Source organism: Epinephelus fuscoguttatus, linkage group LG14 (assembly GCF_011397635.1).
Source record: "Epinephelus fuscoguttatus linkage group LG14, E.fuscoguttatus.final_Chr_v1".
Taxonomy (NCBI): Eukaryota; Metazoa; Chordata; class Actinopteri; order Perciformes; family Serranidae; genus Epinephelus; species Epinephelus fuscoguttatus.
The window spans coordinates 16,767,432-16,784,213 of record NC_064765.1 but is presented as its reverse complement, the minus strand read 5'-3'; the positions used below and the strand labels follow the sequence as shown (position 1 = coordinate 16,784,213).

Here is a 16,782-nt window from a genome sequence, read left to right as displayed (position 1 = left end):
AGTGCTTGCAATACACTGGTGGAAATGATTAATATTTCGATAACATCAGCCAGATGTTTGCTTACCTGTCTAGTAGAACACACATGAGGTCAGTGTTGAATTGTAGTCCTAGATTTTCACAAAGCTCTCTCCATCTCAGAAAGGCCACACCAATATTTATCCTTGATTTAGCTCTCTTCTTATCCCAAATTCTTCTGTGATCGTTTGGTTGGCCCGTATGTTTCCGTTTTACTGGCTTGTTTACCGGGACAGCTTCAGTGTCAGACGGTGCAGCAACCGTCAATGCATAATCATCGCCATTGCGACCTAATGACACGGTCCATAACTTTTATTAATATTTCATATTTATCTGGGTTTGAAAAATTGTTGGAAACATTTCTGATAATCAAAGTACACAACTAAACAAAATATATAATATTGGTTTAGTCATTTTTAGACATTTTTATGTGGAAAAACTACATATTATACCTTTAAGAGATGGTTTATTGTTCCATGGCTGCATTAGTGGTATCACACAGCAGTAAAACCACCAGCGTGCATGTTTTCACTGGCTGTGTTGTAGTAATGTTACTGAGTCGTTGTTATAACAATTCAAAGGAATAGCCAAAAACAGCAGTCATTTCGGGGAAGCAGCAGTGCCGATAACTCTATAAAAATAGCACAATAAATAAAGAACGTTTCTTCTTTCTCTTGTTTTTGGGAGTAGATTTCCTTTTTGATTTTTTTGATTTCTCTTTTGCTCTTTTTGCCTCATGTAATTGGTTTATATTTGTTAGAATATAGCTTTCACTGAACTAATGACACTTCAGTCACAGAGATTTAGAGCGAAAACAATAAGCAAACCAAACCTTACAAGTAAATAAGATAACCTGAGAAGCATGCAGGTCTGTGGGCATGAGGATGTTGGCAGGAGGTCAAATAATCTTTCAAATGGTGTGAACAAACCAGAGACAACAGCCACCATTCATTTTAGATTCAGCATCAGTGGTATGGAGCAAAATTCTGAAGAAAAGAAAACAAAAGAACATATTTGATTGCATAAGACGCCACAAAGACAGCTTTCTGTGTTCATTTTGTGGATGTGAGTCACTGATTTGGTTCCTGTGCAGTAAAGATAGGGGAAGTAGGTTGTGGATCAGTTGTTTGTGAAATAAGACAGAAAGGGCCCATTCATGTTCCCAAAGCAACTTATCTTTATATGTCTAGCAAATCAAAATAGCTTCGTTGTGTAATGCTATTTGTTGTTCAGGTTAGCTTGTCAAAATACATGCACACAGAAACAGATGCAGAATAAGCATGTCCCCCTCAACGTATATGGTGACAACTGCCCTGTCAGCATGCATAATTAGGCTGCAGTTGTCTGGGTGCACAAAGGTGAAGTAGCTTTATGTGAAAACTCAGAGTAAATTAACCCCATTTGCCTTACGCAGTGCAACACATCTCCTTTACATAGAGTTGATCAGGTTGTTGATTGTGGCCTGTGGAATGTTGGTCCACTCCTCTTCAATGGCTGTGCGAAGTTGCTGGATATTGACAGGAACTGGAACACGCTGTTGTATACGCCGATCCAGAGCATCCCAAAACATGCTCAATGGGTGACATGTCCGGTGAGTATGCTGGCCATGCAAGAACTGGGATGTTTTCAGCTTCCAGGAACTGTGTACAGATCCTTGCAACATGGGGCCGTGCATTATCATGCTGCAACATGAGGTGATGGTCGTGGGTGAATGGTACAACAATGGGCCTCAGGATCTCGTCACAGTATCTCTGCATTCAAAATGCCATCAATAAAATGCACCTGTGTTCGTTGTCCATAACATACGCCTGCCCATACCATAACCCCACGGCCACCATGGGCCACTCGATCCACAACGTTGACATCAGCAAACCGCTCACCCACATGACGCCACACACGCTGTCTGCCATCTGCCCTGAACAGTGAACACCATCGAATGTGAGCATTTGACCACTCAAGTCGGTTACGACGACGAACTGCAGTCAGGTCGAGACCCCGATGAGGATGACGAGCATGCAGATGAGCTACCCTGAGACGGTTTCTGACAGTTTGTGCAGAAATTCTTTGGTTATGCAAACCGATTGTTGCAGCAGCTGTCCGGGTGGCTGGTCTCAGACGATCTTGGAGGTGAACATGCTGGATGTGGAGGTCCTGGGCTGGTGTGGTTACACGTGGTCTGCGGTTGTGAGGCCGGTTGGATGTACTGCCAAATTGTCTGAAATGCCTTTGGAGACGGCTTATGGTAGAGAAATGAACATTCAATTCAATTCACGGACAACAGCTCTGGTGGACATTCCTGCAGTCAGCATGCCAATTACACGCTCCCTCAAAACTTGCGACATCTGTGGCATTGTGCTGTGTGATAAAACTGAACATTTTAGAGTGGCCTTTTATTGTGGCCAGCCTAAGGCACACCTGTGCAATAATCATGCTGTCTAATCAGCATCTTGATATACCACACCTGTGAGGTGGGATGGATTATCTCGGCAAAGGAGCAGTGCTCACTAACACAGATTTAGACAGATTTGTGAACAATATTTGTGAGAAATGGTCTTTTGTGTATATAGAAAATGTTTTAGATCTTTGAGTTCAGCTCATGAAAAATGGGAGCAAAAACAAAAGTGTTGACTGCTGGTCCTGGGAAACGCATATGCAAGCAGACGCGTTTCCCAGGCCCCGCGGGCTTGGACCCCTAATTAAAGCTGAAAGCAGCTGTGATCGGGCCCTTGCCCTCCTGTGCCACTGGGGGGGCCAGCAGCAGCACTCATAACTGAAGCGGTTAAGTGAAAACTCAGAGTAAGTTAACCCTGAGATGAGGGAAACTCTGGGTTGTCCGTTCCAGACTGAGAGCTAACTTAAACTCTGGGTCAGTTACCGTGGTGTTGGTGTTTATCAATATAAAAATATGCCATTTCCTGTTTCCACAAGGGGGCACTATGAGTTAGAGTGAGTATGAGAATAGGAGGCGTGCAGGGCAAGGCTCTTGTCATGTACAGAAATTTTGAAGCAGTTAGGATGAAGTATGTGGGAGAGTTGCTGGAATATGCATGGCGATGCATCAAATATGGCGCTGCCATAGCGGCCCCTTGACATACAGAAAAGCTTTTAATAATTTTTGATTCAGCATGGACTCAGGATGATCTGTACCAAATCTGAAGTTGATTGGACAAAATCTGTAGGAGGAGTTCGTTAAAATACAAGTTGTGTTTATCACAAAATCGACGCCAAAATGAACAGTTTAAATCAAAATGGGCAACTTCCTGTTTGGAGTAGACCACTAGTGGCAGAGACTTTTTTGTGCGTCTGGGCAACTTACACATATGTACAAATTTTCATCTTCCTATTCCCCCAAAAAAAACCCTATGGGGAGGGTTTTTTTGAAAATTTCAAGGGGGCGCTATAGAGGCCTTTTGTCCCCCCCATGGGCGATGCTCCTATCAGATGTAAGAGCTTCCCATTCTTGACCTGTGTATCAATTTTCATGAGGATATGAGGTAGCTGAAGCCATCAAAAAGCCAAACATATTTAGTGGCAAAGGATTAATAGTCACCACGCCGCCACAGGGACACCATTAGACATAGCTTCACAGCATTCATAAGGTAGCTTCACCAACTTGTTCTGCATGCATTAGAAGTGGAATGAAGTTGATGCAGTCAAGTTTGTGTCATCAGTACATGTTAAAGTAAAAACTGGTCATTTCCTGTTACCACCGGGGGGCGCTATGAGTAAGGTGGGATATTAACATATCGGGCCATTCAGGGCGGAGCCACCATCATGTCCAGCAAGTTTGAAGCTGCTAGGATAAAGTATATGGGCGTGAGAGCCGTTTCAAAATCGATGGAGAGAAAACGAAAAGTTGCCAAAATTTGTCACGCCCTGGCAGCCACGCCCTTTGAGCTACTGACATTCTTTTAATAACTTTTGATTAGCATGGCCTCTAGATGATCTGTACCAAATTTGAAGTCGATCGGACGAAATCCCAAAGAGGAGTTTGTTCAAATACGTCAAAAACTCAACTCAAAATGGCCGACTTCCTGTTGGGTTTATGGCACGGGTCCAAGAGGATTTTTTGTGTGTCTTGGTATGTTCTATGAGCCCACTAAATTTCATGCATGTAGGTGAAACACACAGGCAGGGCTTGAGGTACAAAATTTTCTAGGGGGGGCTATGTCGCCATTTGGCCCCCTCCACATACAACACTGTCAAAATATCAAATTTTTCGCCAGACCAAACACGTGGCAAGGAGGCTGCACAATGCCTTGTCTCCCCAGTTGCTCATCTTTACAGTGTCTGTCAGGTTTGCGTTTCCCTCTTGCTACTAGCCGCTCGCTAATTCCTGTTATCAGCTGTTTCCTGTTTATCCAAACAGCTCCTCCCACAAGTCTTCAACAGCCCCTCCCGTTGCGGAAGGCCGCCTTGGTCTGTTTAAACTAAAAGGGTTCCGCCAATATGACTACCCTATGAGGCGGAAAATTGGGCACTTTGCCAATCCGGCTCTGTGTGTCTAAACACTCGCAGTTTACCGGCAAAACGGCCCAACTTTCGCAGAAAATCTGGCAGTGTTAAAGGGGCTTAAGTTGGCCGTAGGTGAATGTGAGTGTGAATGGTTGTCTGTCTCTATGTGTCAGCCCTGTGATAGTCTGGCGACCTGTCTAGGGTGTACCCTTCCTGCTCTCACCCAATGTCAGCTGGGATAGGCTCCAGCCCCCCTGCGGCCCTAAACAGGATAAGTGGTTACAGAAAATGAGTGAATGAATGAATCACAGGTTACTTACAAAAGTAATAAACCAATTTTTGTAAGCTTTAGCTATACTTTGAGAAATTAGCATGCTAGCTTTAGTATGCTAACGTATGCTGCCATTCCAACTGTATCATTAAAATGTCTTACTGACAAAGTTTCTCACTACATCCACTAAAAAAGATTGAGGTTCAACTTTAAGCAGGAGTAAAAAAAAATTAAAAAAAAAAAATCATATGGTATTCATTTTGATTCTTCAGCCACTTGATCTGTTGTTGCACGTTTCAACTTAACCTCCATCTACTAAAAGCCTATTTATCCCAATATAAAAGCAATCATAGCTAATTACTGTGCAGCTTTGTTCATGCCTGGTTAATTTAGTTTTTGATCATCCCATTTCCCTCGCTTGCTACGCCTCTCATACCAGAGTCTTGGAGAGGAGTCAAGTGTATTTTGCAGAGGGAGGGTCTTTGTTTTGTGCTGCATGTGTTCTGTTCAGGCAAAAAATAATAATAATCCTGTCTTTTCCTCCGCTCAGGATAATGCAGTGAGATTTCCATGAATGATGACAGTTGTCTCATTTGTGTGAATGTGTGCATTTGTTTTGCCAGCACGAGTAATTGCAGTTGGATTTTGCCAAATGCCACACCTCACCATTCCTGTTTGGCACATCATTTACGAGAAGGAGGAGGCAGACGGGGAAATGGGTGTGTAAAATTAAATCTGACACAAACACTCAGGCTTGTTTGGGTGCCAGTATGACAAAAGAAAAAGGTAAAACTTTAAAGAAGAAGACCAGAAGAAGAACCAGTTTTTAAGCCTTTACTTGTTTAAAGTATGGAAATTTGTACCTGCAAAAATGCCTTTAGGCTATTAGCACATTCTGTCAGCAATATATGTACAGACAACTATGACTATAAGTGGGGCGGCATAGCTAAACTATCGTTCATTTTGTGATGAAAGCACCAAATTTGGTACACTCAATGCTGAATATATGTTGCCTAAGAGCTGCCTCTGCCTCCTGAACTGCCGCTCTTGGGTTCCACTTCCTCCCCTTGGTTGGATTTGGAACCACACTCCTAACTACCATGTCTTTACTCCCAGATAACAAGATCTCTGTCCTGACCTTGGTACATTTAAATTCCTCTGTTAAACTAGATACTGGCAGCTGAAGTATCCTTTTTCCATACAATGCAACACTTCTTAGGCACCTAGGAGCGCCCAACTACTTCCTAATATAGGAGCTAACCGGACTTTCAATTCTCTCCACAACAGATATTGGAATTTCATAAATTGACAATGGCCACATTAACCTAGGATATAGCCCAAATTGCAAACACCACAACTTCAACTTTCCTGGAAGTTCTGATTTATCTATTCTATCCAATCTTTCAGCCACATCTTTTCTAAATTTCACCACCTGTTCCTCATCATTCAACTCCACATTGTACCACCTACCTAAGCTCTTTATTGACTTTTCCCTAATTGTTGGGATTTCCTCATCATCTATGACAAACTTCCTATCACTTAACTTCCCTCTATATCCCTCTATACCAGATTGTGTGCTTTCATCACAAAATGAACGATTGTTGTGATATATTGAGCTAAGCCGCCCCACTATATACAACTCTGATACTGAAGAAAGCTTGAAACATGATACCAGTAATAATACGTTCTGCATGTAATGGGTAGGACTTTAAGACCCAGGAGATCTAGTGGATTATGGAATGATACATAAGAAAGTGTTGTATCAGTGGGAGGTTCCAAGGTGAAATAAGGATATGAGAGACGTCTGTACCTTCACCTCTTGTTGAGACACACTGAGATCCCAGGTAAGAGACGCAGCGTCTTTTAAATATAATATGTGAAGACAGATAAGAAATTTATAGGACAGTTGTTTTAATGCAGCCCTCCTCACTTGCATTTAACAGCTGTGGTAGTTCAAGTAGCTTAGGTATGTCATGGTTTAATGTCTGTGTGCCAAGTTGTGATAATATTTACTGTGACTAACAGGAGTTAAGACGATAATCTGCCCCGATTAAATAAGATTGCACAACTAAACAGAACAGCTGAGAATCAGGGGTTGTAAATGTATTTTCTGCAGATGTGCTCCATGAAATGTTAGACTGTCATAAACTGCACACTGGCTGTTTGTACAGTGACCGGATAGCCATAGGGTAGTGTTAGCACAGTGTATGTGGAGCATTATGCTGTGTTCACACTATGAACAACACAGCAGTCGTTCTCAGTAGAAGCAGGTGACATGAAGCTTCAAACTGATGCCCAGAACTTGTCCCTGCAGACGGGTGTGACACGCTACAATCAAAAGCTGAGCCACCCTCAACTTTTTTCAGCACTCCAGGGACACGCTGAAGCATAAAACATTCACATGTTTTTGATTCTAGGTGTGGTGCTGTGTTATTTTGTTTAGTTGCCAACTGTGTATTGCAGTGCATGCACAATGGGGTGATGAAATGTGATGTTAAACTTTGGCTCACACGTTAAAGAACACTGTAGGGTTGTTGTTGCTGTGTTTGCTTTTTTGTTTGTTTTTTAGATGACATTCTGTCGAGATGCTTTTTGGCAAGACACACGCAAGCTTGTGAAGATGTAGCTACATTAACAAGCTGCTGGGCAACACTTCAACAGCTGTGATAATGTAGCTGGTCACGCTGGTTTGTTGGCGCACTTAAAGGGATAGTGCAGGTTTTTGGACATGAAGTTGTGTGAAACTCTGACCATCTGTAGCTCTGATGTGACGGTGCCACTACTGTCAACGAGCCTCCTGCTCTGAGAAATGGCCCGTAGCTTACCGGAGAAGTAGTTCTGAAGATATAAGGGGACACATTACCAAAAGGTTTTAAGCTACAAAAAAGTATGCATGTGTTTTGTTACGCCGGATTTCCACTGGATGCATGTCCGTTGCGGAACGGCAGCGCTGGTTATCTGCTGCATGCTCCACTGTCCGTCAATACTCACCAGTTGCGTTTGCTGTGCGGAGCGGTGCAGCTCCTCCGGAAGACATCTCGGTGCACCTTCATGATTAATATCTCCTCGTCCATGGTGTTCACGGGGTGAAATGATGTCTGAAAACCTCTGACCTGTTGACTTCAGGCCTCCCTCTGCCCATTATGTAGTTTTCAAGGTGTAGTGCAGGGAAATATGATCCGCCGTGAACACTGTGTATTTTATTTTGAAAATTAACCGGATGCTTTATTGTGTTTCTGTGCACGACTTCCTGCCCCGCACGATCTGCTCTGTGCTGAATTGCTGTGTTGTGCTCCAGTGTCCAGCAAAAATAGAAGTCCTGCGTATCTGTTGCTGAGGGCTCCGGAGTGCCAGAGCTGAGACGGAGCCGGAACGCAGCACAGCCGCAGCCAGTGGAAACACACACATTGACTAGAATTGAATCCTATCGGCTCCGCTGCCGTGCCGGAGCAGAGACGCAACCAACACGCATCTGGTGGAAATAGGCTGTTACACTATTTCAATAATTTTAAAACATCCCCACATTACGTCAGATCTTGCTATCAATTGGGACTGTTTTCTGGCCAGTATCACTCCGCCGTGCAGGCCAGCAAGACAGCACGCGAACAGAAATCAATTAGGCAGTTCATCACCACGCCGTGCAGGTGCGCAGGATAGCAACGGCTAACGAAAACTTCATCGGCTGTTTCCAACAGAGAACCAGCAGGCTATTATTAGTGAGGAAAAAGATGTACTAGCCCTATATATACCTACTACTACAGCGCAAACACCGGCTCAGGCTCACAACACACCCTCGTCAGCTGCTGTAGGTAAACAGAGGAATACCAAAATGGTGCGAACCTGTGATTTCCCCAGCTGTGGGAATAAAAACATCGCCGGCTCCCAATTCCATCGGTTTCCTGTTACAGATGTAACCTGTAGAGGACTTCAATCGTCAATCCATGTGAAATTTGGCACAGTGGTAGAGGGTCATGGGAGGATGCAAATGAAGCAATATTACATCAATTGGCCAATTTCCTCTCTCTTTTAAGGGAGTGAGGCACAGAGCACAGACGAGGAAAGTACTGGAGCAGTGTATTGTGTCTGCATTTCACATCTGGACTTCTTCAGGAAGAATGGCTCTTCTGTCTACAAGGTATGCATGCATATGTTTTACTAATCATTCATTGTAGTCAGGATATTAACTGTCAACAGCTGAACAATGTTCAATGTGAATTTGTGCTTAATAACAGTGTCTGTGAATGGCAGTTTACAGACACTTAAAAATGTACTTACCTTTACAAAGAAATCTGGGCCCGTATTCACAAAGAATCCTAAGACTAAAAGTAGCTCTTAGTGACGTCATTCTAAGAAAAATCTTAGAATTCGAGGAATTCTAAGATTTTTCTTAGAATGACGTCACTAAGAGCTACTTGCCAACTGAAACTGGCCATTCTGCACAATGATTGCTTTACTTTTGGTTCTTTGCATATATTTTGATGCCAGTGCTTTTGTACTTTTACTTAAGTAAAAAATTGAATGCATGAGTTTTGCTTGTAACAGTATTTATACACTGTGTTATTGTTATTCTTATTTAAATACAAAATCTGAGCACTTCCACCTCTGATAATAATACACAAGGAAAAGTTCAACTGTAGTATATGCACACAAGTTGGGGCAAAAGAAAGACAAATAAAGAGTCTTTCCTATGACTGCTTTTACTGTTTTAAAATAACACTATAGAAACAGGGTTTTTGTGTGTGTGTTTTGCTGTACACATATTACATTTAATGACGTACTGTCATGAATGCAGCTTGTCATATGCAAATGTTGTCAGCTTTACCCACAAAACCATCAGGAAATCACAGTGAGTGTCATCTTTCATTGCTCATTGTCAAGGATGTATCTATATCTTTATCTATATCTATATATGAACATGATTCATTTTTAACATGATTTTTTTTTTTGGCATGTTCAGCCCCTGATGTAATGTAAAAAATGATCATACTAATTTCAATTATTCATGGCACAATGGCAGTCTCAGTGTCTCATGTCAGCAAACACCCCACCCTCTGCATGGTTTATTTTCCTTGTCTTCATTTTGTCAGGAGTGGTGCTGGCTCACAAAACAGGCCATTATCAGAGAAATTATTTATTAATCCTTGACAAATGTTTGGAAAGGATTTGTAAGCATTTCACATGTCATAAGGCACTTAAAACAGAATAATTTATTATTCGATGATCCTCTTCCTTGGGCTTACACAAATATGAAATTGTATTCTGCAAAAACAGGATTACCTTGATTACAAAATATAGCTAACATAACCTTAAGCTTTATTTTAAAAGTTAGCTCTATTGGTCTTTATTATTTAAAAGAAAAACATAAAACTGAAGACAATCATCTATAAAACACCACGCTAACGTCTCAGCTATACTTTGTTTTATAGTAACTCATCAAACCTGACTGTAGCTGTCTTATTTGAGGAGTTATCACAGTGGTGTGCCAGAAAGATTACTGTAAATCTGCCTCATATTGGGTCTAAATGCTCCCACCCTTTTTTATGCACAATCAATTTCTCTGGGAACTGTTTTAAACTGTGAAAACAGCTTTTTTACAGCATCCAATGTCAGTATTCAATATATAAAGCTGTAGCTGATAACTTTACAAAAATAAACTTTATATATCCTGAAACTGTTCGTGTACACAGCACAAAATGAGGCAGATAATCATATTCTTCTGCCAACTCTATTGACATGCAGCACTTCTAATGGCCTTACCGCACCTTACCAAAACAACAACCAATCAGAGCCAAGGCGTCTCTAACGAAGCTGTCAATCATGTCAGGCAGCGCTGATCAAATATGAATCAAGATTCTGTTGCTGCATTGCCTATTTCTAGCCTCAAATGATTTCAGAAACAAATTTCAGCGTCCTTTTTAGCTGTAAAATGAGAATGTTTGTGACCGATGTCCAATTCAATTAAACAAAATCCAGCTGAACCAGCTTTCTCATTTCACAGCTAAACAGTGCACTAAAATATGTTTCTGAGAACACGTGAGTTGAGATTTAAGCAAAGCAGTAACAGAATATTCATTCATATTTGATCAGCTCTGCGTAGTTTGACACTGCATTGACAGCTGTGTTAAGGTGCGGACACACCAAACCGACATCAAAGAACTAGCGGCGACAAAAGCCAACTTTTCCGTTGTCTACATCGCGTCACATCGCCCTGTGTCAGCTGCATTTGAACACACTACACGGACTACATCCAATGGCCAAGTGGCACGTACGTTCTGCGCCTGTGTGAGAGAGAGCATAGTGAGAGAGTGGTACATCCTGTCAGCCGAGGGGTTTCCTATCTGTGCAGCCGAGCACCGCAGCACCTCCACGGACTATTGCAACCAGACGGTCACGGCGTTTCCTCCGCAGGCTCCACTTCACTCAGCTGCCCGATAAACCCGCTGCTTCTTCCTACTTTATCCTGATTAACAAACCAGGGCTCGGTGCTCCAGTTGGATGCAAACAGAGAGCCGGGGCTAGCTCAGAGACTAGTGGAGGCTAACTGGCTGTGCTTCCCTCCGGTCATGCTGCGGCTAACGCTCCGCTAGCCGCTCCCAGCTAGCTCCAGTTTGTTATTCAGGTTAAAGTGGGAAGAAGCAGCGGGTCTGTCAGGCAGCTGAGTGAAGTGGAGCATGAGGAGGAAGCACCGGTTAGCCCCGGTTTCACTACAGGCAGATTCACTTGCTACAGGGGCGAGGAAATAAAGCCTGAACAGCCAATCAGAGTGATCTCTCTCACCAACAAGCTCTGCTGCCGATTCAATATGCTCAATCGGCCGAAAAGCCGCCGACGCCAAAGTGTCTTTGTTTTAATCTGCTGTCTTGTTTGCCTTCCTCCTCCACAGCATCCCTGCTAACTTCACCACTGTGGCTTTATCTGGAGATCTAAACAACACGCATGACCCTCATTGTCCTGACACAGAATCCGCGGAATGGCACTACACTGTGCTGCCAGTGTACATCCTGCTCGTCAGTGTGCTGGGAATGGTGTTGAATGCGTTTGTCCTGATGGTTTTCTGCTTCCACAAGAAGGCCTGCACCGTGGCTGAGATCTACTTGAGCAACATGGCCATTGCTGACCTTGTCCTGATGACTTGTTTACCCTTCTGGGCTGTGTACGCAGCCAAAAAATTCGACTGGCCATTTCATACTCCCCTGTGTACACTGATCACCTTTTCCATCAACATGAACGCTTACTGCAGCATCTACTTCCTTGTTCTGATTAGCATAGATCGTGTATTAGCACTGGTGCACCCGCTGTCCCATGAACAAATGCGTAGGCCAAAATGTGCCAAACTGGCCTGTGTGCTGGTGTGGGGTTTTGGCCTGCTCCTGGGTGTCCCCACACTTGTCTACAGGGAGGTAAAATATTTCCCTGACACAAATTCCAGGTTATGCTATCTTAATTACCCAAATGCCCATGTATGGCTTGCGTTTGATGTGATGCAGATAATATTTGGCTTCATCATCCCTGTTTCAATTATTTCGTACTGCACTTTCAAGATTATTAAAGCCCTGCAGAACCGGTCAATTGATGCGTTAAACACCAGGCAGACAGAACAGAAGGCCACTACTCTGGTGCTGGCAGTCCTCCTGGCATTTATGATCTGTTGGGTGCCATTCCATCTGATTAAGATACCAAACGCACTAATACAACTTAAGCTACTGACATGTGACGTCATCACCATCATAAACACCTGCAACATTGTCTTCATGTACTTTGCCTTCTTCAACAGTGTTCTCAACCCCATTCTCTACGTCATTGTAGGAAAAAACTTCCAGAAAAAAGTTAGGGAACTCTTCCAGAGACGGAGCTGTGGTGGCAAAACAATTATTTAATAAACAGTTTAACCCTACAGGCCCTAGGCCGGGAACTGCCCATTGGCTGTCCGAAGTCCGTTCTGAAATCATCATGATGCCCTGTGGTTCAGGTCTGGTTAGGTTTAGGCACAAAAACCACTTGGTTAGGGTTAGGAAAAAATCATGGTGTGGGTTAAAATGAAAAAGAAAGTGACAAACACATAAGCTGTGAGCCTGCTTCGCCTCAAGCCTTTCCCAGCTGACCCAGAGCAGGTTGCGGCACACCATCAAGGTAGAAATACGCCCGCCGGGAGCCGTTCAGCACCACAGACAGTCGAACTAATGGGATGTCGAACCAATGGGCTGTCGGACCAATGACATGGACCCCCTAGGCCAAAGGTGAAGTGCACTGGACTTGTCATACAAAGTCTGATTTTGTAGACATTTGATCTGTATTTATAGCTTGATGGGATGACAGCACAATGATGTGTGTGGTATCACTGGAGGTCCTGCACTTTCATGTGATATGCGTGGCATTTCTGTGCAAGTAATCCATCCAAGAGTAATGTGTGTGCAAAGCTGTATGAAAGCTCTGTTATACATAATTTTAGTGTAACTTTATCATTTTTTTTCGCTGTGAAATTATTGGACTACCGACAAGTGCTTGGTCTTGTCAGAAAGCTGTGGTTCCGCTGTTTCACGTGATATGCATGGCGGACATCCCTAAGACACAACATCTCTTGAGGCTAGCAAGGACACTTGGTGTGGGAGCCTCCCTGGCTTGTAACCTTTAACCTATTCCCATTAAGCTTCTGTTGTATTTCTCACTGCTGTCACAGTAGGGGTTAAACTGAGCAATATACATCATACATCATAGCAAGTACCCTTATATAAAAACATGCAGTACACGCTATAGGTGAAAAAAAGTAGTTTAGCATTCTCATGCTAAACCTTGAGCATGGAAAATTCCCCATTATCTAATGACCTTATGACCTTCGAGTACCGCCCATACCAGCCAAACAGCAGTACCACCAGCCTCCGACACAGGAGATGAAAGCCCAGGCAGAAGTCACAGGCCATAAGCACAGGCAAGCCAAACATCCCCCTCCCTATGTGGCAAAGGAGAGGGTAAATGACTTGTCTGTCTGACTACACTACCTAAAAAGGGAAAAAACCTCTATATGATAAGGACAAAAAATCCCTTATACTAAACTCTAAACTAAAGCAAGATAAGCATAAATGAAAAAATGTCATCTTTAATAAGAATACCCAATAGTAAAAATCAATAAAGGGAACACTGACTGTCAAACAAGTAATAAAAATGGAAAATGAAAAAATAAAAAATGAAAAATTGAGTAAATATGGTGTTTACTAATCTAATGTTAAGTGTAATCAATGTGAAATAAGGTAAAATGTGATTAAAAAGTAAAAATGTGATTAAAATGTGAATAAATGATGAATGTGATTTGCTAAACAAACTACTAATGAAATCAACTTTAATGATCAAAACATTTCTAAGCTAAAACAAATAAATGTGAATCAACTTTGATGAGTAAAACATTGTCAGCGAGACAAATCAATGTGAATCAGAAGAAAAAACTTAAATGAGTGACTCCTGTGAATCGTAAGGAGGAGTCCACAGATCCATCTGTATGTAGCGCCCTACAGCAGACGATACCATTGATGTAGTCATGGATCTCACACAGGGAATGATACAACACATAACAATGCATAGCATCAGCAGAACCATCACGACAGGGGCAAACAGATGCATTAATGACGCTTTCGCTCAGAGAAAACCAGGACCACAGGTCCACACCTGCTCCAAGCTCAGTGTCACGACTCTTCTCCAGATGTAACAGATCATTAAGATGAGCAACCACGTGTCATGTTATTAGGAATGTAACGATTACCGATATTACGGTAAATCTCGGTTAATTTTTACACAGTAAGAATTACCGTTTATCGTGATAATTTGGTCACTATAATCGAGATATCAAATTTTCCATATCGTTACATCCCTACATGTTATCAGTGATGTCAGGTATGTATGTACAGCAATCAGTACCCACAATGTGACAACCCCCCAAAACCCCCAAAACCCTTCTCCACAGGGGGCACCCTTACCACAGCTCGTCTTGCTTTGTGCGATGGGTAGTAGTGATCATAGTCTGTGTGAAAATGAGTCAAATCAGGAACAATAGTCACAGCAGGCAGTAACTTAGCCAAGTAGCACCAGCCACACCATCCAGGCTGAAGTGCCTGGTAAACATGTCTGCCACACACCCAGACGTGTTGTCTAAGTGATCCATACCCATCACTGGGTGGCATACAGACAGCAGGGTTGGGATTCCTGGTCAGTTAAGACTAACAGTGTTTGTGAGATTTAAAGTTGCAACGTGTGGTGTCGCACCTTTGCAGTTGTCCATGTTGCGATCCCAGATCACCCCACACGTAGCCACAACTGTCTGTGCACAGGCAGATGTGCCCAGAAAGTGATCCGCTGCCACTGCACAGTTTCTAGAGAAGCAAACAACTCCTCTCTGGCTCTTGGGGTTAGTGCTCATGACAGGTTGGTATATCTCTTGCTGTGACACCTTTGTCACATTCCAGAACCTCACGGCTGTTCCCCCATAATTTACCGCACTGACATTAAGCTTCAGCAATGCATTACCCAGAGAGATGGGGTCAGTGCTGTTAGTGTGAGCTTCACATTTACACACAGCAGTTTGTTTAGGCAACGACACAGCATCCAAAAGAGCAGACACCAACTCATGATGAGCAATAGATTTCCCCGTTGAAGTTAAGAAATCCCTGTTTTTCCAAATTTGTCCAAAATCATGAACCACCCCCCAAGGCCTGGGAGAGCAAGCAGAAGTTATCACAGCCACACAGTCATGCGGTTCTCCATCAACAGCTGTTGGGAGAAGAATAGCAGGATTAATAACAGTACATCTCTTTACCTTAACGTTGGGCAATTCCAACAGAACAGCGTTGTAACGCAACCACCTTGCAGCAGAAAGACCTTGACTTTATCAAACCCAGACTGTCCCCCTCAATACTACAAGGTTTTCATCATTGTACCTAGATGGATTTATTATATAATTAACTTTTACATGAGTGACCCGTTTGGTTTTTGTTTTCTTCTTTTGTTTGTATTTTTTGTTTTGTTTGTTTGTTGTTGATGATGTCTGTTTGGTTGTTTCATTGTCCTGCTTGCGTTTTTATTTGAAAATAAATTTTAAAAAATTTATGGACTCAGTCATGAAGGGGGGGGGGAGTATCGGAGTGATGGACGGCTGAGTATCGCGAGACACTGTGTGAGGAGGTGAGATTCATGATGGCGGCACCCTGCCAGTGATCAACAAACACTCTGCGACTTTTTCTTTTGGACTTTGTTTCTTCACCAAACAACACAAAATCCATATCTGAGGCCGTAATCAACAACCAGAACATACCGTGTTCATACTGGCTGATCTGGAAGCGTTTATCGACCACCACTACACCAACTGCCAGATGGATAACGTTAACGCTCCGGAAGATCCAACTAATCCAAACAAACGGAAAAATACTTAATCCACAGACACCAGCGATCTTGAGGCTACAGACGTTGAGGTCAGTGTATTGCAATCCATTAACAAAAAACTCGACCTACTGGTAACACTCCATAATGAAATAAAAGATCTTCGCTCGAGCCTTGAATTTGCCCACAGCCACATCACAAAACTAGAGCAGTCAAACAACTCCCTTCAAACCACCGTCAAATCGCTCCCCGTTAACATGGACTCAGTCATGAAGGAAAACAAATAAATGAAAGAAACCATATCTGACAACCCAGAAACGCTGATAAAGGACTTCATGAAAACCAGACTCAAAATCCCCACGGATACCGTAAATCAGATCACCTTCCACCGCGTTCACCGTCTAGGCTCACACACAAACAAATCTCCCTGACCCATCATCGCCAAACTGGAACATTACAAACACAAGGAACTGATTAAAAGCAAAGGAGAAGAACTCAGAGGCACGCTTTACGGACTCAACGACCAATTCCCACGCGAATTAAATGAACGACGCAAAGTACAGCTGAGAGGCTGTTAAATCTTTTTCTCTATTAAAACATTTTTTGATTAATGCAGTTTTAATATGCTATGGATTTAATTAAAAGGTGTGTTGTTCCATTTTCTAAGACAGCAGGGCCT

At 42.8% G+C, this 16,782-nt stretch overlaps 1 protein-coding gene across 1 annotated transcript; it reads left to right on the top strand.

Moving 5' to 3' along the window:
• Positions 1-6,514: 6,514 nt before the first annotated feature.
• Positions 6,515-15,704, top strand: LOC125901090 (B2 bradykinin receptor-like). The gene is made up of 3 exons (XM_049596483.1): positions 6,515-6,586; positions 8,774-8,877; positions 11,626-15,704. Exons 2-3 carry the CDS (start codon positions 8,858-8,860, stop codon positions 12,617-12,619), a joined length of 1,014 nt encoding a protein of 337 aa, XP_049452440.1. The 5' UTR covers positions 6,515-6,586; positions 8,774-8,857; the 3' UTR covers positions 12,620-15,704.
• Positions 15,705-16,782: the final 1,078 nt, after the last annotated feature.